We start from the raw sequence: 26,554 nt of genomic DNA, 5'->3' as shown, positions 1-26,554 counted from the left end.
AAGAACCTACAGAGCTCATAGAAGAACCTACAGAGCTCATAGAAGAACCTACAGAGCTCATAGAAGAAACAGTAGAACCTACAGTGCACATAGAAGAACCTACAGAACTCATAGAAGAACCTACAGAGCTCATAGAAGAACCTACAGTGCTCATAGAAGAAATAGAAGAACCTACAGAGCTTGTAGTATTCACTTATGCACTAAATGCAAATCAAGTCTAAGCATCACTCTTACGATTTGATGTGTGGGAAACTCTCCTCCAGTTTTCCGCCAGTGTTTTTGAAGATCTGCAGCGCCGCTTCGGCCACCTTCTCGTCGTCCATTTTCAGACAGCCAAGGAGAGACTCGAACGTCTCGGCCGAGTGGAAGGACACGGGGTGAGTAAAGGACAAAACCTGAGAAGACCAGACACTTATTATGCGTAATTATGGAGCCAAACGATCAGATCTGAACCTGAAGCTCGTGGCCTAAAAAGTGCGAGTCATCGCGGAAATCTGTTCGCAACCTAGTCGTCATGGAGAACTGAATCCGTAGATACCTTGAGCAGTTCCAGGCCTGCGCGAATGGCCTGCTCGGTGGGAACACCTTCGTCGTCGTCGTCGGCCGTTCCTTCGATGGACTTGTTTACCTGTTTTATAAGTGCACTGTGGAGGAAAAATAAAGAAGAGAGACACGAACGGTCAGTTCTCGGGGAGAAGAAGAAGAAGAAGCCGTGATAAGACGTTGGATCGCCGTACCTGATTGACTCAGTGTCGATATGGACGGGAGCAATCCTCTCCAGTAAGAACTTCACCATCTCCAGGAAAGGGTTACTGGGTTGTTTGGGGCTGCCCAGTTTTTTGGTGATCTCTTTCTGTAAAAGAGCACAAAGCTCAGATTTAAAACCTGAACTATTAAACAGCAATTTAATTCATTTGTCGGGAAAGAAGGTCGATCTGGATGTATAATAAAAGTCCTTACCACGCAGACCTCGGCTTGTTTGCAGGAACAGGTCGGGCTGACCAGTGTCTCCAACTGCTTCCTGATCTTCTCATCTTCCTCCAGAACCTGTGCCAGCTTCTTTACAAAATCCTGTGCCTTCCCTGGATCAGGCAAGTTTCCTAAAAAAAAAATAACAATAAAAATAAAAAAAACCCACAAAAAAAATAAAGACACCAGTGCGGTAACGCTACGATGACGTGATACACGAGGACTGGAGCGATGTGACACATACTTGTGATGACCATGACCTTCGAGAAGACGGCTTTGTTGTAGGAATCCGACTGGGGAAAGAAAAGGCACATCTCAGGTTAAAATGTTAAACGCGACCGTGCTCGGTGTTATTGGCGCACGGAGAACAGAGAGGACGTACTTTGGGCTGTTTAACCAGATCCAGCAAATCTTTGACATTGTGTCTCAGCATGTTCTGGCACTTCCACATTTCATTCAGGGCTCTGGGAATAAAACATCGAGTCGATATTACACTTCGGTTTCATCTGTTTTAAAAAAAAAAAAACATTTAAAAATACTGCTTGTTACAAAGCACCCGTAAAGAAGAGTTCCGGAAACACGCCTTTGTAGCGGTGTACAGTTTATCATCAGCTGTTACCACGGAAACGGGCATGTTGATACAAACCTAAAATTCGGACTGAACAGACTTGAGGCCAGTAAAGAAAGAAGCGCTGCACTTACTTGACTGCGTTTGTATCCAGCGTTGCGTACAGGTAATACAGGCACTTCATGCGTTCTGCAGTCTCCAGATTATGAGGGACCATGTACTGGGCAAAGATTCTCTCCACAAGCAACCTGGCAGTTGGACACGATGATAAGTGTTAGAAACACTTCAATATGATACACACTGTTCGCTTTTAGTTCGGTTTCAGACAGGGAGCAAATCATAAATCTGCATAAGTGCCTTTTTCCTGTTCTGTCTCCAGGAAGTTACAGCTCTACCTATGCCATGTTAATCTGTATTCTATAATAGTCTCAGGATGTGCTTCGGCCTCCATAGCATTGCGACGCATCGTATTCACATGGTAGCGGCGGCGCTGGGAGAACGCGCTCGAGAAACGGTTTAGCGGAAAGAAAATCGATCTACGTATCAAATTTTGATCGCAAATAATCGGTCACGTTCTACATAATAATAGTATAGCGCAACTACTAGTAAGTATTTTCCGGACTATAAGCCGCTACTTTTTTCTTACGCTTTGAACCTCGCGGCTTAAACAACGAAGCGGCTAATTTATGGATTTTTCCTGGGTTTTTCCCAGTTTCACAAACTTCAAGCCAAAAAACTAAAGCACCAAAACATTAGACCAATGAAATTGCAGAACAGGTTTAAGGTGAACCAATGAAACTCTTTATAATAAATCAGATGCGCTCCCACTGAATCGGGCCGCACCACATCATGAATATGGATGATGTTCCTCTGACGTTTGACCTGCCGCTCACTCGGACCGTCTACAGGAAATGCGAATCATTCGTCACGCTGAAAACAACTGGGCATGAAAACACACTTCACCTGTGTTCTGAGCTGCACGGCATCGGGAGAAAAGCTTCACCGATGGTGATTTTTAAACGCACGACGATGCCAAAAGAAAAACTCTCGAGAGAAATAGTTGTGAAAGGAAGGAGGAAGACAGTGAACAATGACTTTCTTGGTAGGCTACTGTTTAGATACAAGCCGTGTAACAGACACTGTCTTTCATTAAAGCCTGTGTAAAGTTCATTAGTTTCAGTGTAGACCTGCGGCTTATAGACAGGTGCGGCTTATTTATGTTCAAAATAAAAATCTTTGTCAAATTCAGTGGGTGCGGCTTATATTTGGGTGCGCTTAATAGTCCGGAAATTACGGTACATAGAAACAGTTTAAATTTATGACTTTTAAGGACCATAAAGAATAAAGAATAAAATCACTTTTTGAAATCGACGCGTCACATCGTTAACCTTTATGCCGATGCGTATCTGTGAATTGTGCCATCCTCGTTATATTATATTTAGCGCCTCCTAGGCAGCAGAGTCATCACTAGGCGCTGCAAAAAAACTGATGTGCAATGCAAAACAGTGAGACGTGACAGGACACCATGAAACATCTCTAAATATAAACAGGAAATGAGTGATAAAGCCAGATGCTGTCAGTATGATTCCCCTCTACATCCTTCTCCTCATCCACGCTCTCAAGACTTCACGCGATTATATCAGTGCCTTTTTTTCATGCAGCAACCCCATCTCTCCATCTCTCCGGGGGGGGTAGAGGAGGAGTGTGTATTCATAGCGCACTACATCATCATCATTATTATTCCCTCACGCACAGCCCTGGCACGGTGCAATAGTGAGAAAGCTGAAGAGCTGATGGCGGGATTTGTGAGACAAAAAAAAACGTCTCTCGCAGCTCCACGGAAGCGACCGCGAGCTCGAAAAACAATCTAAACAATTGGTGCTGATGGGGATGTCGTTCATTTCAGTGTAAATATGAATTCTCTTGATAGGGGAATGCGGAGAAATTCTGGAGAAAAAAAAAACGCCGAATCGTCGTAGTCCTTAAAATAACAAAACGAGGATTAACATGTGTATGGGCAGATGTTTGTGGACCTAAACGCTTTGTGCTTATTTTTCTCCCGTTCCATTCCTCATTTGCTCTTATAACCAGCACTCTTCTTGGAAGATGTTCCACTAGACTTCGGCGTGTGATTGTGGGGATTTGTGCGATTCATTCCCATATTGGGGTGTTGGTAAACTCAGGTTCTGAGGTAGGAGAAGTGAGGAGGCCTGAGGTACAGTCAGTGTTCACATTCATCCCAAAAGGGTTGAGGTCAAAGCTCTATAGCAGGAGATCTTCCACTCTAAAACACAGGTTGTGCTGGAGATTTCATGCTACTGCGTGTCAAGAGACATCAAATACTATTGTGTGCCTCCAAGTTTGTGGTTACAGTATGAGGAAGAACCACATATTGCTGTAAAAGTCACAATTAAATAGGATGTTTTTGAATGTGATAGCAGTAGATTTTTAACTTGAAACTAGGAGATCCAAATCTGTTCCAGCGTGACAATGCCACAGTACACAAAATCCAGATCCGTGAAGATATGGTGCACATGGGTTGGAGTGTAAGATCTCCTGCTGTAGAGCTCTGACCTCAACCCTAATGAACACCTTTGGTGAATGAATCTCACACAAATCTCCACACTCCAGATAAATGGAGGTCAGTTATAACAACATGGAACAAATGTGAAATGGGAGGTTCAAAAAGCACACAGCGGACCTTAGTGTCAAGGTGTCCACAAACTTTTAGTCAATATACATATGTTACATCATTCTGACTCCACCTCCCATATCAAACACTCACCGGTCATCGATACTGTTCTGGTAGTAAATGTGCAGCAGTTTGTCTTTAATCCAGGAGATCTGTTTGGATGCTTCCTTCCCCGCCTCCGCCTGCAGAGCGTACTTCTTATAGATCTGTGCGAGGCCCATCATCGCTTCCTTACGCACCCTCCACTGTAACACAGGCACAAAATGTGCTCATAAAACATCCCTGTTATAAACAATAAATTAAAGAGGAAAAAAAATAAAGCACATTCACATACACTAATGAGCTCCTGGAGAATAAATAGTGGAGTAAATCTTTCCTTCTTATATCTATTGGATCGTATCTTATGATAATTTATTAATCAAGCAAACAAAATGGGTACTGAATTAAATAAAACACTGCATGTAAAGTGTTACCAAAAAAAAAAAAAAAAAAGTACTGAATCATAAAATGTGCCAAATGAAAAAAAAATAATTATTATATTAACTATATTAATGAATATAATGATATATATATATATAAAATGATATATTAGGGATGCACCGAATATTCGGCCACCGAAAATCTTTGATCACCGAAACAACACGGCCGAAACAGTTTGTTGTGATGACGCAAAGAGAAAATTATTTTCATAATTTGTAATTGATTTATTCTTTGAAACTTTAATATTAATTTATGCAATTGAAATGCGTTGATTTTAGTAAGTTTAGTACACAGTCATAGCCATAAATGCAATGGTAATAATAATTGTCATAATTTCATTTCGGTGCATCCCTAATATATATATATATATATATATATATATATATATATATATATATATATATATATATATATATATATATATATATATATATATATATATTTTTTTTTCCATTTGGCACATTTTGTTATGATTCAGTACTTTTTTATTTTTTTTTTATATTTTACATGAATATTTAGATATTAATAAATATAATTATACGATGATCCGCTGTGGAGACCCCTAATGGGAGAAGCCGAAAGAAGAAAAAGAAATATAATTATATAATTAACAAATTATAATTAATAAATGTAATATAGCGCTCTCTGTGCAGTGCTGCAGTCTCGTGTCGAAACAAACAGCGTAGGCGTCAGCAATTTGCCTCTAGAGGCCGCTCCCGTACTACATAACGAGCGCACAGCCCGGAAAAACTATCAGTATGGATTTTTTTTTGCATAACGTGTGCAGTCGATGTGTGTATGGATTTAAAAGCAACTATATAACTTTGGATTCCCATTTATTTATGATTTATGGAGGGATATCAGAACTTCAGGCAAGCAAGGATTCTATAAAAATTTACTTACATGGCCTTTTTTTGTTTAGTTTTAATTTCGAAGAAAAGGCAATGATTTGACACTGTTCCAAGGATTTTCTTTCCTTTTCTTTTTTTCGTCCGTTGGGGCAGAGGGTTGATTTAAAACACTAGGAATTAAAGCTTATGATTAACCTAATGGACATTAATTTGGAATTGGAAATTGAGAAAGGTTCCTTGGAGATTTAAACATAGTACTGAAAAATGGCATGCAAACGAATAGAGGAAAAAACGTCTCCTGCAGTATGCTTTGATGCGGGCGTACAGAATGAAACAGTTAGATCCCCCCCCTCCCAAATGTGTTTTGAAAAGGCAGGATTGCAGCTATATGCGAGTTATGGTTCAATATTTCATTTGGTCTCCTCTGCCTGGAGGCCCAGAGAGGCTGCAGATTAGATTAGGAAGAGAAATGGAGTGGAGCTCGAGAGAAACCGCAGCGCTAATGAGCTTCGGCCGGTCATATGCACTGATGTCACACGGTAATAACGGCTCAGGTTTTGTTTTTCCCCCACTAATGGAGGAGGTGGAAAAAAAGCAAAACGGCAAGAACATCCGAACTCACCCGCTTGTCGAGGGTCCTCTCTCTGACGAAATTCAGCAAGGGATCGTTGACGAGGGCGAGGTCTTTTTTCGACGCCGTCACGATGGACACGATGACGTCGTGCCGAATGGCTTCCTCCGGATCGTGAGATCTTACTTTAAGATACTCTGAAAGCACAAAAAAACCCGAACGCTCCTGAATTAACGTTTACATACAGAAAGAATTGTGAGCAAGTTGTGATTTAATATCCCATTTTGGACAAAAAAAAATAAAAAATCACTATCTGCCCTTTTCTAAATACAAGAGCTCACGGACGCCTACGATTGGTCTCCTCTGTAAATAATAGAAAAGAGATTACATTATCCTGGGAAGATGTTCCACTGGATTTTGGAGTGTGTTTGTAAAGATGTGTGTGAGATTCATTCAGCCAGAAGGGTGTAAGTAAAAGTCAGGTAGTTGTCAGTAGATGAGGAGGTCTGGGGTGCAGTCAGTGGTCTTATTCATCCCACAGGTGTTCATTAGAGTCGAGAGCTCTATAACAGGCACAAAGTGGATGGAAGATTTCACGCTAGCACCTCCAAAGACCTCCGACTTTGTAGTTATGCTTTGGAGTAAAACCACATATGACCGGAAAAGTCAGGTGTCCCAGTATTTTTGTCCATAAAGTGCAAATATACATTATATGGACAAAAGTATTTGGACACCTGATATTTCCTGCTATATGTGGTTCTTCTCCAAACGGTTACCTTTAAAGCTGGATGCGAATAATTGTACATCTTTAGATACGCTATCATAAAACTTTCTGTTCACATAACCTTGGAAACCCAAACCTTTTCCAGCAAGTGAGCTCTGGAAAATGAAGATATGGTTTGAATGGTTTGAAGAGGAAGATCTCCTGCAATAAGATCTCTGATCTCAACCCTACTGAACACATTTGGGATGAACTGGTACACTGACTGCACCTAGGTCTCCTCACCTACATGAGTACTAACATCCTTGTGGCTGATGAACACAAAATGTCCAGAAGCACACTCCAAAATCTAGTGGAACATCTTCCCAAAAGAGTGGAGGGAATTATAAAAAATAATTTTTTTTTAAACATGGCTAAAATTTGAATAGCATAGGAGACTTCATCTGGTTTGAATTTAAAGAGTAAAACTAATCTAAGCCCTTCTCAGGAGGTCAAGACCCCTCACCTGTGAGATCTTTCGCCAAATCCGGATGATTCATCAAGCAGTGGCTGGCGAACTTCACACACTCCAGTCGGATAGGAACGTGGATATCGTTGAACCTGAGAACGTGGTCAATAGGGAGAAATTTTTTTTTTAATTCGTACACAGATACGAATTATGAATAACCATGCAGGAGAAACGAGGAAGGAAGACCTTTACCTCCCAAGGTAGCACTGCCACAGAGGCTTGTTCTGGGAGGCGAGCTCGGAGTCTTTAGCGCCGAACATCTTGGCCAAAAGCTTGACGACTTGAAGCCGCTCATCGTTATCGTTACTCTGCACGCAAACACAGAAATTATTCCTTTCAGAGCTGCAGGAAGCGAAGCGTTCGTCAATTAATACCGGTGGGATGAATGAACTCGTTTGGTCTATTCGGCGTTCCAGGCATTGCATTCCTGCATATAAACATCTGCACACTCGATGCAAGTGTGTGCAAAGCCAATATATTCAGGGCATACATCATGAAAAATTGAAAAATACTCTCATTCAAGCTTGGGGGTGGAAAAATACATAATAAATAAAAAAACCTGAACTGGCAATGCAGCCAAGCTAATTTGTATGCTTATACCACACACACACACTTATCAGTATGAAACAGGCAGCCTGAGGGAAGCTTGGAATAACCTTGTGTCCTGTTATAAACCTGCTGATGAAAACAGGGCGTCCTTACGCCTGTGTTTATTCACCACACTGCTTGGGATAATCGCACAAAATCCAGGAATTAATTGCGTGATTGTGTGTGTGTGTTCTAGGTGTCGAATTCTATACTAAAGAACCTCCAGTGTTAGACCTTAATTACATGTCTAACACGCCACAGGCTGTAGGCTCAAGTGGTAATAATGCATGCATTGGGGGGGGGGGGTGTTTGTGATGAATGGGTATCACAAAAGCTAACACTTTTCGAGTTTTTAATACTTGAATCAACATGTGCACGGACAAATATGGACGTTTATTATTATTCATTCATTCATTCATTTTCTCCCGCTTATCCGTAATTCGGGCCGTGGGGGCAGCAGTCTAAGCAGGCCCCCGCCTTCGACTGCTGCCCAATCCTCACAGCACCGTCCCTTACGGTCCCTCCTGCAGGTGGTGAGCCCACGGGAAGACGTTTATTATTAGTTAAACCAAAATATTCTTGTCAAAGTTTTTAAGTAATTATGGTTATTTTAAATTACATCAATCATCAGCCCACCTGACTTTTGCTGTTTCCACACGGACGGTTTTAATTGCCGGATGTGTGCATCATGGCGCTTTTGTTTTTTGGTGCTTGATTTCAGGCTTCGAAATCAGTAAATCAAATGTGTACTGATTGAAAATAATATTTTGGTGGAGTTTATTATTATTATTTTATATCTGAGTAATGAGTGTTGCATTGAAAGTTAATTTCATCTCTTTTCTATTTATTTATTTATATATATATATTTTTTATAAAAACAAAAATAAGAACTGCATTAAATCATTAAATGAAATCATTAATAAAATTTGTGCCGTTAAAATAAATGTGTGGAGCCCGTGTTGGAAAACATCTGTATGACCCTGGCCACTGTACTGTAACTCAGTTTCAGGGTGTTAACGATCTTCTACTCTACTGAGTCTTCATGAGGTGCCATGTTGAACATGTGAACCAGTGGTCAGTATTAGAGAATTGTACTCAAAGCACCAAAATTTAACTTCTCTAATACAAGATACATAAGTGTTTATAGTTCTGTCAAGCCGACAAAAACATGAACATGATGAATAGGACGTGTGGCTTTTCCTGGTTACATGACGTACAGTTGTTATCACTTAGGGTGTACTCACTTTTGTTGACAGTTATTTAGACAATAACGTCTGTATGTTGAGTTCTTTTCAGAGGACAGTAAATCTGTACTGCTGTACAAACTGCACATTAATACTCTAAATATACCCATGTTTCATTTCTATTGTTCCTTTAAAATATACACTTTAATAGCTGCTGAACAGTGAGGGGTGTACTTACTTTTGTGAGATACCGTATACATACTTATAAAAGGTTTTACAGTCAACTCTTGTGCACCACTCCACTGCTCCATTATAAATGATAAAAATGTGTGTGTACGTGTGATTATATTATACACACACACACACACACACACACACACACACACACACACACACACACACTGTTTACCTATTGGTGGCTTCTGACAGGTGGCTTTTATCCTACCTTAAGTTTAAACTCTAGCTGGGGCAGAACGGACAGTAGTAGGTGACTGTCGATGTTGTAGAGCTCCAGGATCAAATCAAACACGTGCTCCGACAGGTCGCTCACTGACGTCTTACCCAGCATCAGCACCTGGTTGAAAAACTGAGAAGAAGAGACAAAGAGAGACACACATCAAACATCTTCATCAATCACTGTCAGGAAACGGCTGCTGCAGTGTGTCTGGGGTACGTCTCGAACAAGAGATCAGGAGTTCACTGAACACTGGACAAAAATCTGGGTCTCTAAGTTCCAGTCAAGGGAAAAGTTTATGCTACGGCATCCGATGACTTCCTTTACAATTGCGTGCCTCCAGTTTTGCGGTAACAGTTTGGGAAAGAACCACATATGGCTGAAAAAGTCAGGTGTCCTAAAGACGTTTTGTGTAGTTTAAATATAAAAACATCATAACAGTTTTAAAACACACACACACACACACACACACACACACACACACACACACACAGAGCAGTGTATGAATTACACAAACCATGTACTTGACTAAAAGTGGAGATTCACTCAGTAAAATATCCTTCCTTTAAACCTTCACTTGAGTATAAGTTTAAATGTATTTGGCTCCAAATGTGCTCAAGTATCCAAAATACTATAATTTATTACACCTATTATGTTCTTACTATCATTTTTCTCAAATAACTCTTTACTTAATTAACGCAGTTTATGTGAAAAGACTCAGCACAACAATCTATTAACAGAAAAACCTTTCTTTCGGCTTCTCCCATTAGGGGGCGCCACAGCGGCTCATCCGCATGTTTGATTTGGCGCATGTTTTAACGCTGGATGCCCTTCCTAACGCAACCCTCACCATTTATTTGGGCTTGGGACCGAGACTAAGAGTGGCTGGGGTTGGTTCCCTGACCGGGGATCGAACCCGGGCCGCAGCGGTGAGAGCGCCGCATCCTAACCACAGAATGATATTAATACATCAAACACTGATTGATAATATCACCTATGAAACTAATGAAATGATCACCTTCAGGCTAAGAAGATCACACCAAGTTATAACATCCATCCATCCATCCATAAATAAACCAATCTGATTCAGGTCTTTAGTGCTCAAAGCTACAACCCAGCTTGCTAACTGTGCTGAGCGTGTACTTAGAACGAGGTCTGTGAAAAACACCAGAGCATCACACCACATCCTGGTCCTGTGGGAGTTAATGAGGAAAATCATGGGCCAGTGTTTCGTCCTAACCGCAGCAGCTTGTTACAAACTCAAAACAAGACACTGGATGATGTAAAAGAAAGCTTGTGGTAGTGTGTATATTTTATTTATACACACACACACACACACACACACACACACACACACACACACACACACACACACACACACACAGTGAAAGCTTGACTCTTTCGAAAAAATCTGAGTGGCTAGAAAGTTCGGAGTCAAATTTCAAAAGAGTTTGTACTAATAAATTACATACAAATAAAAAAAAAAATTTTTTTATTATTGTAATCTTCAAAATAAATTCACAATTTTTACAGTACTACTGTAAAACTACTGTAAAACTACTGTAAAACTACAGTACATGTACAATTCCCCTTAATCCATCAAGGGGAATTGAGGGATCCATCAAAAAGGAGAGTCAAAACGTCACAATTTTTTTGTTACTCACGAGGGATCAGAGAACGTAACCCCCGCTAGCATCGAGGTTGACTGTATATTTATAAACCAAAAGAAAACACTCACGTTGGTTATATAAGGCTCGATGGCCTGCGCGGTTCTCTTCAGCAGAGCTTTGGCCAGATCGTACGCCTGCTTGTTCAGATTCTGAGAAAAAAAATTATAATTTTATCATTTCTGAAACACAAATGTTTTTAAATTACTTTCTAACTACATTAGACAACGTTTCAATCACTCGATCTCTAGCACATACAGAATAATCCAAAAATTAGATTGGATACACCAGATAACAAAACAGAGCTCTGATTAAATCAGCTTAAATAAAGTGGTATATTTAGTCAGACAGAAGAAAGAAAGAAACAATCAGACAGACAGGACACAAGACTAAAAGATCTATAAAGCAGGAGACAGAATTTGAAACAGATATTACAATGAAAAGGTCAAAATGACCTTATTTAAGAGGGTTAGAAGTTCCCTGAGGAATTCTCTTATTCCCTGAGGAGACTTTTGGGATGAAAGCGAATGAACTGGTATCCTCACCTCACCTACATCAGTATCTGATTTTACTACCACCCTTGTGTCTGAATGAACACAAATCTCCACAAAATCCAGTGGAACATCTTCCCAGAAGAGTGGAGGTTCCAGTAAATAAAGACTCGGGTGTTGATTACCTTTTGTCCATATAGAGCATACCCTAGTTTATATACACGATTAACACTGACACATACGTGGGGGTCGATCCATAATCGATCCTGTGATTGCAGATTGGTACCTTGTGTGCTGGAACCAAGTTGACCAGGACGGTGTCCAGGAGCTCCTGAGAAACGGAGTCTCCCTCACATACAATCGAGCTCATCAGGTCCACCATGTGCATGTGCACCTTCTGATTGTGTCCGTTACTGTTTGCAGAAAAAGAGGGAAAATTTAAAAAAATAAAACACATACACACACACACACACACACACACACACACGTCAGCAACACCAAAAACTCTTCCAGGACAGGTGGAGAACCTTCTCGTTATCTCTTACTAAGAAAAGAAGCAAACAAAGATGACTCACGATGCACTTATGTCTGTCTGCCACTTAAACCATTATATCTGGAAAAATGCACATACTCTGCACCCAAAATGTATTTCTGCAGGTGTGTGAGGGTGTGTGTGTGCGTGTGTGTGTGTGCGTGCGTGTGCAGGAGGCATCTGCAGCTTCTATTTTATTCATCAACACATGAGCTAGTGACTGCGCCACTGTTATTTCCCTCAGCGAGAACATTTCCAGCTGAGATGACTAACCGTTAACACACAGCACACCCATCTGGGACACACGCGCTTGCACACACACACACACACACACACACACACACACACACACACACACGTCCAACTGTCAAACGTAGAAGAACACTGGTGGACAAGCAGCTGGCAGCTCGTTACAGCACAATAAATAAGCCAGAGCTTTCCATTTACATCAGTGCGCTGTACGTTACAAACCGGCTGTTCTGAATTATGAGCGTTTTGTGTGTGTGTGTGTGTGTGTGTGTGTGTGTGTGTGTGTGTGTGTGTGTGTGTGTAGGATTTCTGCACGCACTTCACGATGGAAGCCGAGACTCACTTGATCACTTGGAAGAGCGTTCTGTAAAGCTGAGTAAAGATTTCATTGCTGTCCTCCAATTCAAAGCAGATGTTATAGGATTTCACCCAAGCGATATTCTGTCAGGAAGGGGAACCAGAAGGTGAACAGACAGTAGAAGTACTACTAAAAATAAACGCAGAAATAAAAAGGGGAAATCATGACGACACGTACCTCCAGTAAGTAAAAATATCGATTGAACTGCGCGCTTTTAGTGTCCTCCAAACCTTTCAGCTGCCGGGTGATGAACATAAATATATCCTGGGAGAAACGGCGGAGGAGAAGAAAAAAAAAAGAAGGGAACAGAAGCGTGGGGTTGACATTTTTAATTCTCCAGATGCAGAGACAATAAGGTTCAAGTGGACTGAACAATCATTGGATGTCTAACACTGGACATAAAAGCAGGAAAATAAATAAATAAATAAAACTATATACGTAATCAAAAAGCTGAGACTAGTTTTGTAACACGCCAACAGATGGCAGAACAAGGTTGCTCGCACACTCACAGGGAGCACCGATCATAATAAATCAGCGTGTCAAAAGACATCGTCCTGTGTATTTCGGGAACTGGTTGACTGGGGCTTTTCTGTCCACCGAGCTCTCCTCACATGCAAGTTTCTCGTCCGGAATCGACACAATCTCACTTCTGCACCCACCTTACTCGCCAGATTTGGCTTCTGAGGACTTCGCCCTCTTCCCGAAAATGAAGATCCAGATCAACGTTTGGACAACATTGCGGGGATCCAGAAACCCGGAAATCACAAAAGACACGCTTTGAAAAGAAGACTTCCAAGACACATTCCAGAAGTGGCAGGAACTCGGAGAACGCTGTATTGCTGTAGAGGGGGACTATTTTGAAGGTGTATAGGCGTGTAAACGTGGATTAATAAAGTACTTTTTTGTAAACAGATCTAGTCTCGAAACATCAATACCAACTCGTATATCAGTACCAATGTGAACCAAAGGTTTCACATTCAGACTTATCAAACCAAAATATAGCTTTCCACTGATCTAATATCAATCCATTGTGTTTCTTGGCCCAAGCAAGTCTCTTCCAAAGTAATGGTGTCTTTGCCGCAATTCGACCATGAAAGCCTGACTCACACAACCTCCTCTGAACATTAGATGTTCAGGAACTATGTCTGCCACTTGAACGCAGAGAAGCATCGATGTTAATTTGGCGGTAAACTGGTAATTCTTCTGCAGCAGAGGTAGCTCTTGGTCTTCCTTTCACTTCCTTGGGACGGTCCTTATGAGAGCCTCATTGTTTTAGCGACTGCACGTGGGGATACATTTAAAGTTCTAGATTTTTCAGACTGAATTCATTTCTTAAAGTAATGACAGACTCTGTTATATATATCTCCACCACCATGTGTGACTGTGGGTGTGAGGCAGTCTGCTAACTTCTAACATTTCTCCTGTTCTCTGTCTTACATGAGCATGTTTCTTTTGGAACTAAAAATGTCAGGGTTCATCTGTCCACAGAACGTTTAAATTATTCCCACCAATTTTGTGTTTCTGCCTTTTTCCTAACAAAAGGAACATTAACGGTCTCAAAAACCATAGAAGAGCAGGTGTTTCCAGACTTTTCCAGGCACTGTAGAAAGAATGAATCGCATTCATTAAGTAGTTGAGTGATGAGTGAAACTACATTGCTTCCAACAAGGTCAAAAAAACACTTGGAGAAAAAAAGAGTTTGGAGAAAGTCACTCTCGCTCAGCAGACCGCCTTCTCCCCGGGAGTGACATATGAAGGGGTTGAGGTTGCCAAAATCCATAATGAACCATGGCTGTATGAGGTTTGAGAAGAGCTCGTCCAAGGCGTGCTGTAATCTGGCTACAGGATCGAAGCGATTTTTCACAAGCGAGGTGAAAGCACTACTGCGTATCCTCTACGTTTCTTATACAATATGCACTCGTTTATCATCTGTCGAATGAAACCAGAGAAGTCGAGCCTTGGTGATCTTATGGAGTGTTTATGTATAATTGAGGTCTCATCTTCATCGTCATCAATTTTAATAAGATTAAGCAAAGAATGAGCTTCCTGTTTACTACTTAGAGTCGATGGAGACATAGCTAGAGTTCAAACTGGACGTCTGATCTCAGTACATTAGATACAAATAGCGCCGTATAAACACCCCTGTCTGTAAAACTCCACCCCCTTCCTTCTCTAAGACAATCAGACCAAAAATCCTTCCTTACACCATTATACCACCTCCATCAGCCTGGAATGTTTAGGCAGGTTAGGTCCATGGATCCATGCTGTAGATGCCAAAGAGTGAACTGACAAAGAGTGAACAATCACACAAGTTGATGTCTTTTCACACACTGACTTCGCCGCTCCCTGTGACTGTGCGTGCGGTCAGTGCTCCAATTCACCCCAAAGGTGTTCAATAGGGTTCAAGAGCTCTACAGCAGGAGATCTTCAACTCCAAACCATGTGAACCATACATTCATGGAGCTAGCTTTGTGCCCAGGGGCATTGTGGAAGAGGATTTGGGTCTCCTAGTTCAAGTAACAGGAGAATTTCATGCTAACACATCCAAAGATGCCCTTTACAATTGCGTGCCTTCAAGATTGTAGTAACAGTTTGGGGAAGAACCACACAGATTGTCGGTACACAGTGTAGGTACTTTCGGACATGATACTTGAACATGTCCTGCTGTCTGCAGAAGAGCGGCCATGTTGAAATGACGTCATATGCTGACCTCGCAGTTTTTCCTGAACTTATAAAATTCTCACGCTGCGAGCTTTAGCTTTGACTTCCAGACGTTTCCAGAGATCAAGATCAGAATAACATATTACAGTAACGAGAACCGCGGCGCTTTCATGTCTCGGAGCTCTTACCTTCAGCTTATCCGGCGACGTGTAAGGAGCCTCTGGAGCATAGATGCGGAAGATGTCGGCGAGGCAGCAGGCCACCAGAAGCCGGACATCTTTATCTGGGTGCTTCAAGAAGAAGTCTGAGGCCAAGTGCAGAGCGAGGTTCAGATACAGCTCTTTCTCCTCCTCTGAATCTTGGTCCATGTCCATGAAGGTCTTAACAACCATCTATGGGGAAAAAAAAAAAATCAAACCCAACCGTTTACAGCATCAGGTGATGGAGAGAACAATTAGAAATCCAAACCAGGATGAGGCTCTGAGGTTACCTTGAGCCTCCGGACCATCTCCTCCTTGGAGATTTTATCGGAGATCTCCTTCACCCCCGGCGGGTAGGTGATCTTGCCATCTGTGGCTCGATTCTTGGAGTGAGCCATGCTCTCCGACTACTGCAACCTGGAAGGAAGGAAGGAAGGAAGAGACACACATTCGCTTAGAGTTAAACCTGATACCAAACCTGGAACTTTCAAAGGTGGTCTAACGGTACATGTATTTATACCAAACATCTTCGAGGTCCCTCACGAACGTATTAAGTGGTGGACCACAAGTTTGTTTAGTCTCCACCTCGCAACATTGTGACCGTTTATTTTTATTATTATGAATAATATTATTATTAAACTTGAAAACATACACAACAATGCCAATGGTATAAAAAAGGAACTAGAGTTAGCGCAGTGTCACTGTGGCTGCTCACGCTGTATACAGGAAATACGATTTGCGGTGCGTTGTGCGAAATCGTTGCAGTTTTACGCCAGTCTAGCGACATAAAGTCTTCTGCGCTAAATGTCCAACTTCAAGAATTTCTTATAAAAGCTGAAAATCCTGAAAATTCCGCATATCGAGAGAGCGAATGAATGAAGGGTGGAAGGAATGAAGGCATTTGTTAAAGTCTGCTGAAATGAGTAGAACAGTTCAGTAGAACATATCTTTTAAAAAATGTAATATTAAATGTAAAACACAAACATCTGTATTACCCAGATGTGGTTTAATATATATATATATATATATATATATATATATATATATATATATAAACTATTTAATTGAATTTATTAAATTTATTTAATTTGTGCAAATTTTATCACTCAATTTAATATAATAAAAGTGTATTGCATTCATTTAAATTATTCTATTTAATTTGTAAATATTTCATTTTTATCAAATATAATAATAATTTTATACGAATGAATACAAATAATTAGATATTATTTAACCACGCAGGCATTTTTTTGTATTGTTTTAAAAATATGAATTGTTTTTAAAAATATTCTAAAATCTTGATGTCCACAAATGTTAATAATAATAAAACTGTGTTAATAAACAACGACAAGCAATTTTTTCGTTTTGCGTTTTATCATCAGAAATGCAACCTCAGAAAGCTGATGGATCAAATGAGCTGTTCCAGGATTCGGTTTGACCTTGAAATCACCTTCACGCGCTGCATATGTTTATCAAAAGATTTGTAAAAAATTCATATTAAGCTTTCCATCCAAACATTTTCAACATGAAGCACTTGAACAAAAGAATCTTCTAAATGTGTGTTTACATCATGATGAGGTGTTAAGACTCAAGTCCAGGGCGCAAGTACCGCTCTGGTGGTCTGCTCCTGCCCATCAGCAGCCAAGATCTCACAGGAAAAACCAAACCTTTTGAGGAAATCAAATAATTCAGTAACCAGCTCATTTCTTGCCCAGCACTTGTTAAAGTGGGCGCAAAGACAAACACCATTACGAGAAGAAAAGGAACTTCTATCGGGAATTTAGGCTCAGGAACTTCTACACATTAGTCCATCATGCTCGTTTCTACCAGCTGATAAGTGTCTAAAATCTGTCTAAATCTGTGTTAGCGAGCACTTCTCCTTTGCTGGCGTATCAAGATGCTGATGAGACGGTATGATTATCGCACAGGTGTGTTTTAGAAATGTTTAATGTTTAAAATGTGCAGTTTTATCACACAGCACGATGCTACTGATGTCGCATGTTTTGAGGGAGCGTGCGATCGGCATGCTGACTGCAGGAACGTCCACCAGAGCTGTTGCACGTGAATTTAATGTTCATTCCTCTACCATAAGTCGTTTCCAAAGGCTTCTCAGAGAATTTGGCAGTACATACAACCGTCCTTACAACCGCAGACCATGCATGTGTAACCCCACCAGCCCAGGACCTTCACATCCAGCATCTTCACCTCCAACATTGTCTGAGACCAGACACCCGGACAGCTGCTGCAACAATCGCTTTGCATTACCGAAGAATTTCTGCTGAAACTGTCAGAAGGCGTCCCAGAGAAGCTCGTTTGATGCTCGTCGTCCTCATCGGGGTCTCCACCCGATTGCAGTTCGTCATTGTAACGGACTTGAGTGGGTAAATGCTCACATTTGATGGCGCCTGGCACTTTGGAGCGGTGTTCTCTCTTCACAGATGAATCCTGGTTTTCACTGTACAGGGCAAAATGCATGAGGCAAATGGTGGTCACACCAGATACTGACTGGTTTTTGGACCCCCAATACAGTAAAACTGCACATTTTAGAGTGGCCTTTTTATTGTGGCCAGGTTAAAGCACACCTGTGCAATAATCACACTGTCTAATCAGCATCCTGATCTGCTACACCTGTGAGGTGGATGATTCTCTCAGCAAAAAAAGGAGTGCTCACTAACACATTTCGACAGATTTGTGAACAATGTTTGCGAGAAATACGTCTTTTGTGTATGTAGAAAAAGTCTTAGATCTTTGAGTTCAGCTCATGAAAAATGCAAAACAAGTGTTGCGCTTTATAATTTTGCTCAGTGTATATTTTTATATCAAGTTCATTTTCGTTTCATCTGTTAAACGTTGGTTAATGCACTATGAACTGACATGAATGAGGATCTGCTGAATGAATGAGGGATGCAAAGGTTCGGAAAGGTTTTCTGGCAAATTGCCAAAAACTTTGGGAGCTTATCAGGAATTTATGGCAATTAATAGGAATCAATCGAAACAGTTTAGAAATTTTAATAAACTGTTTAATATACAATCAAACATTTTGTTTGGCAATAAGCTGACATGCATGCAAAATAATACTGATTGAAAATTTAATTAAATGTATTTAATTAATTTAAAAAAGAATTTGCAAACAAAAATGTATGAAGTATTTAAGTAATTTACATGAACACTCAAACATTCCTACACATTTCGTGTGTAGGATTCAATAAATGATGTATGTGCATGTAGGGGGCGTGGCCTTAGTGGCCCTGCAGTGAGTGTGCTGTGTATATGACTGATGAATGTGCAGGGGAGAAGTTCTACTGGAACTGCATTAACTCTGGTGGTTTTAACCGAGATGATCCTGCAAGTTTTTTTTTTTTTTTAACTACATTCAAGTTCACCGTTATAGGCAAACTTGCAATTTTGTAAATTCTTAGTTTCTTCCCATTAATTCCCAGTTTATTCCCATAAAAAAATTCCCGGACTTGAAAGTTCCTGGAATTTTGCAACCCTGGGTACAACGCAAAGGCACCTCGCGTGTCATAACAAACAGCATGTAGTGTCAGTAATTCGCCTCTAGAGGCCGTTTTTTTTTTTTAAACTGATCGCCGATCCAGCACTCAGCGATCAGCGATGATTAATTGGCAAAAAACGATGAATCAGTCGACCTCTACACGAAGCCCTTTGTCATGGACAGTTTTGCATTTATCAATCGGCAAACATTTGATGGACCCGAACAATGATAGAACCGTAATGAATGGACATTCGGACATTGGTGCCCCCTAATGGTCTCTTTCCAAACCATCTCAGGAAGCGTTTCCTTGGCTTTACCACTGACTCGTTTATAAGGACCAATTCATATATAATAAATGAAATAATCTTCTGAAGGAATCCAGACTCTCGTTAAGCACTGGATCAGGGGCATCCGAAGAAATGAAGATGTGACTATTAACAGCTAGAAAAGCAAAAAAGATCACGACTGTTATATAAACCGTTTTCATTCGGAACTAATCATCAGCGTTAGGAGACCAATTCATCGAATGACAAATGAGGACAGGTTTATAGGAGCTCTATGAAGCTGGAGTAGATACAACTAGTCCATAAAATGCAGGGTAGTTACAGAGCCCCCGCTGCCTACAAAGGATGTTTCTCAGGAAAGGATATATTCGCTCCTGGCGCCAATTAAATTCGTAATGAGAAACACAAAAAGAGGCAAAAGACACGATAACCACACGGAAAACACAATATCTGCTCCTGCTAAGATTTTGATGTTTTAGCATTCTAACAGCAGAGGAATGACAGAGGGTTCTGGCAGAGGAATAGGATGATGACATAATGGCCATCAGACATCAGATGAGCTCGTTCTTGGGTCTGTGTACACGAGCAGGTCTTGTTTCAAAATATCAGACATGACAGTTTTGGAGAAAATGTACTTCTGGATTCAAACAAGTGTGTAAATTACGCCCACTGAGAACACGATTAGGAACCAAAGTTGCAAACGGGTGAAAAATGTCTGGTAAATCTCCAGAAACTTCCCATGGGAAATTCATCTGGGGAATATGAGAAAGATTTCAAGTTGGAAACTCAAAAGGAATTTATTAGAAATGTATACTGCATTATTTACATACAAATATATACGTTTAGTTTGGTCATAAACTGGTCGTTTATCAGCTGCTTAAAATACTCCCTCCACCTCAACACATAGTCAACACATTTCCATCTTAGGGCTGGGCGATATGGCCCGATTTTTTCACAAGAAATCCGATTTGCGATTTAAATCTATTTTTTTCCCCCTGCTTAAAATCAATCTGCATATGACAAAAAAATTTTCAAAAAAAAGTTTTAACTTTATTAAATAAAGTTTATTTACCCTTCTGGGATTATAACCCACTTTGGGTTAAATAAACCCAGAAACAACAAGCCAAAAATACAAGATGCAGGCCCTGCCTTTGTAAATTGTGAAAATAGAACGTAACATAACATAAAATGAGCAAACCTACAAAGAAAAATGTTTTATGAGTGTTTAAATGTGGAACATGATTGAAAATGCACCTGAGGTTTTAAGTGATTTTGCCTTTACTTTTCTCCAAAACTCCACAGTAAAATGAGATAAAATGTAAGAGAGTAATAGACAGAGTTCGTTCGAAACTATGGGAGCCCATAGGGGAGCGTCGGCGGACATTAAAGAGAAAAAGATTTTTATTAAAACAGACCGATGTAAACTACACATTCGAGTTAATCGATAAAATCGATTTATCGCCCAGCCCTATTCCTCTAACTTGCAGCACATCCTTCCCAGCTCGGTCCCTCTGCCTGGCCAATCGCTACGAATCCTTCTCTCTTCCCTTAGTGTCCAACCTCTTATACAGCTCCTCATATGCCTTTTCCTTGGCTTTCGCCACATCCCTCTTCACCTGCTGCTTCATCTCCTTGTACTCCTGCCTACTTTTCTCATCTGTCTGGTCGATCCCAATTTTGTTTCTCCAACCTCTTTCTCTTTATGCTCTCCTGCACTTCCTCATTCCACCACCATGTCTCTGTCTTCGTTTCTATTTCCAGATGTCACACCAAGTATCTTTCTAACTGTCTCCCTCATCACTTCTGCAGTAGTTTCCCAATCATCCAGCACCTCTTCACCACCACCAAGCCCCTGTCTGACCTCTTCCCTAAACCTCACACTACACTCTTCCTCCTTTAGTTTCCACCATCTTATTCTTTTTTCAGTTCTCACTCTCCTCCTCTTCTTCTTCGCCTCCAAAACCATCCTACAGACCACCATCCGATGGTGTATAGATACACTGTCCCCTGCCAACACCTTACAGTCTCCAATCTCCTTCAGGTTGCATCTCCTACATAGCCCACCTGTGTGCACCTTCCTCCACTCTTATGCCCTATGTTCCTCCTTCTTCTTAAAATACGTGTTCACCACTTCCATTTCCATCATTTTAGCAAAATCTACCACCATCTGCCCTTCCACATTCCCCTCCTTAAGGCCATACCTACCCATCACCTCCTCATCACCTCTGTTCCCTTCACCTACATGCCCATTAAAGTCTGCCCCAATCACCAATCTTTCTCTCCTAGGTACACCATCTACCACTTCATCCAACTCACTCCAGAATTTTTCCTTCTCCTCCATCTCACAAACCACTTGTGGAGCAAAGGAACTGAAGACATTTATCATCACCCCTTCAACTTCCAGCTTCACATTCATCAGGAACTCTTTTTACCTCCACTACACTCTTACTGTACTCTTCGTTCAGGATCACCCCTACACTATTTCTCTTTCCATCCACACAATGATAAAACAGTTTATACCCACCTCCAATGTTTCTGGTCTTACTCTCTTTCCACTTGGTCTCCTGAACACAACATGTCTACCTTTCTCCACTCTATCATAGGGGTTGTTACAAATTTGCAATGTTAAAATAGGGGCCTCCAGGGGGGAAAAAAGGTTGGGAACCACTGCAGTACATAATATCATGAAAAGTTTTCAGAGAAAACTTCACACAGGAGAAACTCAACATTGGATTACAGTGATCTTCAGACCCTTACTTCTCACTGCGTTTAAAACAGTCATGGTCATGCAATAGAGATCATTTCATTGGCTCGTTAACACCTCCGGAAATTTTTTCACATGAACACAGTTTGCCATGTCATCCACAAATAAAGGTAAATCATGGACACCAATGTCCTCTGGACTAAAGAGGGGAGGGACTATCTGGCTTGTTATCAGCACTCAGTTCATAGAATTCCTTACTGCTGAAATTCTGGCATTGCAGACACACAAGCTGGGCACAAAGTATGTACTAAAAAAAAAAAAAAAAAAAAAAAAAAAAAAAAAACGAATGCAAGGTCACAATTAGCCACCAGAACTGCCTGCCATCGATTTTATACACATCGAGAAAAAAAGGCTCAGGCGGTATTGATTGACTTATGCATCACTCAAAATCAGCCACAACTGTTAAACTGGGTTGAGGTGTACACAGGGTGCAGAACATTTGAAAGAAAAACGGAAAGAAAGCTTCATGTTTTTCACATGTACTTTACAGCACCATGAAATTCTTTCTTCGTATGTCCCAAGCTAGGCTCAGAGCACTGGGTCAGCCATGATACAGTGCCCCTGGAGCACAGAGGGAGAAAGGCCTTGCTGAGGGGCCCAAGAGTGCCAGCTTAGCAATACTGGGGCTTGAATCCATGATCTTCCAATCAGTAACACTGAACCTTAACCTCTGAGCTACCACAAAATTGGACTGCACTTTGAGAACGTCTCCACTGCTTCTGCTTCTATTTAGATTGTATTCGTTTATCAGAGAGACACTGCAAATAAAATAGTGATAAAAGTGTCCTCAGTGATAAAACTCTCACCAATACAATTTCCAGAGGAGACACGAGTTCCCAGTGATTTGTATCTTCTACAAAGCTGGAGGTTTGCATCACATGGTCACGTTCCAATGTGCATTTTTCCCTGGAATGAATAAAGTGATCCAGCTGTCCATCTCCCTGTCTACCATCCACACGGCATTACACAATAAAAACACAGAGGAGGCCATTTTTTGTCTTTTCATTAAGTATCTAATATCTGAGGGTCACTGAAAATACGGTGCAAGCAGCAGTAAACATCTTATTTTCCTCAGCGTGAGAAACATGCATAAGTGATCATGGATCTGGGCCCAGGGCAGAAATAAAATTCAAGCAGTACCTGAACCCCAGAAGCTCATTTACATGTATTTATCCACAAAAGTATTGGGGCACCTGACATTTCCATCAATATGTAGATCTTCCCCAAGCTGTTTCCACAATGGACGGAGATACACAAGTGTATATGAGGACGTTGTTAGACTTATGCAGTAGTATGAAATTCTCTTCACTTGAACTAGGAGGACAAACATGTTCCTGCATGACAATACCCCTGTGCACAAAGGCAGCTCTATGAAGATATGCGTTACATGGAAGATCTTGGAAGTGGAAGATCTTGGAAGTGGTCTACCGTATAGCACTGACCTCAACCTTACCGAACACCTTTTGGATAAATGTGAAGGCTGACTGGACCCCAGGCCTCCTCACCTCAACTATATCAGTACCTGACTTTACCCATGTGTCTGAATAAATTTCACAAATACCCACAAGCACACACCAGAATCGAGTGGAACATCTTCCCAGAAGAGTGGAGCTTATTCTGACAGCTAATGGGGAATAAATGTGGAATGAGAGGTTCAAAAGCATGCATTAATCTTATGGTCAGGTGTCCACAATCTTTTGTCGATCAAGTGTATCTAAGCGGTACATTTTACAATTACACATTATGCAGGTCTCATATCACATTATAACACTTCAATAGACCAGGCCAAATGTTTGAGCACAAACAAACACACACACACACACGCACACAAACACACACAAACGCACAGTGAAAGTAACACCATCATTTAATCAACTACACATTATTCATGCCTGATTTTGCATTATAAACGTCAACAGACCAAGCACATGATTTAATAACCCCTATTCCAACACCCACACATACAGTGTGATAGTAACACCATCAATTATACAGTACACGTCTTATTATACATTATGACACCCATAACCATAATTGATTTGATATATAGACATCATATGTTTACACTCTCACATTACAACCCTTCTCCAGCTCAAGCACTTGCTTTATTAACCCCAATTCATACACCCACCCAAGAACACACCCTACACCAAGAGGGATAGGAACACTATCAATTCCTCATTATGCATGTTTTATGTCGCATTATAATGCTCAGACAGTCCATGCACTTGACTTGATATCCCATAGTAATAAAACCATCCACACACACCCACACACCCCTTATCTATATAGTCACACCATTAATTTCACATTATGCCTGTCTTATGTCGCATTATAACCATCCAATAGTCCAAACACTTGCTTTGATAACTCCTATTCAAACACCCACCCACCTACACACACCAAACCTACACATAGTGATCGCAACACCAAATCCACATTATGCATGTCTTATGTCGCATTATAACCAACAGCCCAAGTACTTGGTTTGATAACCCTTAACAACATCAACTGTTTGTATACTCACACGTCCACACAAACATACACACCGACAGTAATTTATCAATAAATTCCAGATTATGCATGTTTTACGTCACTTTATAACCTTCCAACAAGCGCTTGACTTGATAGCCCCTATTCATATACACACCCACCTTCACACCTCAAAGCTACAAAGAGTGATAGTAGCACCATCAATTACACATTATACATGTCTTATGTCACATTACAACCCTTCTCCAGCTCAAGCACTTGCTTTGTCAACCCCAATTCACACACCCACCCAAGAACACACCCTACACCAAGAGGGATAGGAACACCATCAATTCCACATTATGCATGCGTTATGTCGCATTATAATGCTCAGACAGTCCATGCACTTGACTTAATATCCCATAGTAATAAAACCATCCAACACACACCCACACCCCTTATCTATAGTCACACCATTAATTTCACATTATGCCTGTCTTATGTCGCATTATACCCATCCAACAGTCCAAGCAATTGCTTTGATAAACCCTTTTCATACACCCTAAACCTACAATTATAAAAACCCCATTCATTACATATTATACATGTCTTATGTCGCATTATAACCCTTCAACACACTAAGCACTTGGCATCACCTATTTATACAACACACCCACATACCCCTAGGTAAAAAGGACCCCCAGCGTGGCCCTTAATCCTGACAGATACAGACACAGGGGCTGATCCTCATCTCCGCACCTTCATCCCAAAGTCCATCACAATGGCGCTCCACATCAGAGCTAACAACGAGCTCCATGTTAGCCGTGTAGCTTCCCAGCATCACCACAAGCCAATCTAAATGTTTATTTGCCACCCAGGGGCAGATATACGAGCTCGCGCTTCTGCCCCCGGGGCGCGTGCATGTGCGGCTCTAGCTTCATTACATAAACACATATAGTGGATTGGATTAGCCTAGCCTAGCTTAGCATAGCTACAACCAACCAAAATAAAATAAAAACAAGGGGAGAAAATGAAAATAAAGCATACATTTGGATGAAGGGAAATGAAAATAAATAAAAACTACGAGATATGTGATATAAAAGCGATGCAGGAGGGATATAAATACAGGGAGAGAAGACACGAGTGTTAGCCAGGCTACTGCTAACATCACACCAGGGTTCCTCCGGCTTCAAACCCCGCCATTATATCATTATAACTCAACCCTCCGAGAAACATACACACACCTCCTGCACGCGCACGTGTGTGTGTGTGTGTGTGAGTGAGAGAGAGAGAGTATAAATGTATAGTAATATACGGAAATGTGTACCTCTCCGGGATAAATCCTCCAGGTAGCTCCGCAGCCCGCCGCCGAGTCTCAGTGTGTGTGTGTGTGTGTGTGTGTGTGTGTGTGTGTGTGTGTATCTTTCACATTTACACACACATACACTCCGGGATCTGTGTGTGTGTGTGTGTGTGTGTGTGCGTGTGTGAGCTTCAAAATGGCGCCAAATCTTGCGACCGCGCATAGCACAAACCGACACTGACCTCTACTGGGAGACACACACACACACACACACACACATTCATTCATTCATAATCCACGTCACTCACACACTCAAACCCACACACTCATTCATAATCACGTCACACACTCATAATCATGTCCCACTCACACACACACTCATTTATGATCACGACACGCTCTCTTACACACACATTCATAAACATGTCACTCTCACACAGTCATCACTCATTCACACACACACATACACACTCACATTCAAACCTCACTCT

The 26,554-nt window shown here is 41.0% G+C and overlaps 1 protein-coding gene across 1 annotated transcript in view; it reads right to left on the bottom strand.

Moving 5' to 3' along the window:
• The window catches only part of pds5b (PDS5 cohesin associated factor B), a 40,747-nt gene extending 14,435 nt beyond the window's left edge, over positions 1-26,312 (bottom strand). Inside the window, exons 1-19 of the mRNA XM_083547803.1 lie at positions 26,088-26,312; positions 16,035-16,161; positions 15,733-15,936; positions 13,061-13,147; positions 12,869-12,966; positions 12,031-12,157; positions 11,325-11,405; positions 9,578-9,718; positions 7,553-7,668; positions 7,358-7,452; positions 6,183-6,328; positions 4,323-4,474; positions 1,672-1,785; positions 1,352-1,433; positions 1,214-1,262; positions 961-1,100; positions 738-853; positions 539-644; positions 235-395 (exon numbers count right to left, since the gene is read on the bottom strand). Of these exons, the coding sequence (XP_083403929.1) occupies positions 235-395; positions 539-644; positions 738-853; positions 961-1,100; positions 1,214-1,262; positions 1,352-1,433; positions 1,672-1,785; positions 4,323-4,474; positions 6,183-6,328; positions 7,358-7,452; positions 7,553-7,668; positions 9,578-9,718; positions 11,325-11,405; positions 12,031-12,157; positions 12,869-12,966; positions 13,061-13,147; positions 15,733-15,936; positions 16,035-16,142 (2,123 nt within the window). The 5' untranslated portion in view covers positions 16,143-16,161; positions 26,088-26,312. The remainder of the gene's footprint in view (positions 1-234; positions 396-538; positions 645-737; positions 854-960; positions 1,101-1,213; positions 1,263-1,351; positions 1,434-1,671; positions 1,786-4,322; positions 4,475-6,182; positions 6,329-7,357; positions 7,453-7,552; positions 7,669-9,577; positions 9,719-11,324; positions 11,406-12,030; positions 12,158-12,868; positions 12,967-13,060; positions 13,148-15,732; positions 15,937-16,034; positions 16,162-26,087) is intronic.
• Positions 26,313-26,554: the final 242 nt, after the last annotated feature.

Source organism: Silurus aristotelis (assembly GCF_946808225.1).
Source record: "Silurus aristotelis genome assembly, chromosome: 8".
Classification (NCBI taxonomy): Eukaryota; Metazoa; Chordata; class Actinopteri; order Siluriformes; family Siluridae; genus Silurus; species Silurus aristotelis.
This window is presented reverse-complemented; position numbering and strand designations above follow the sequence as displayed.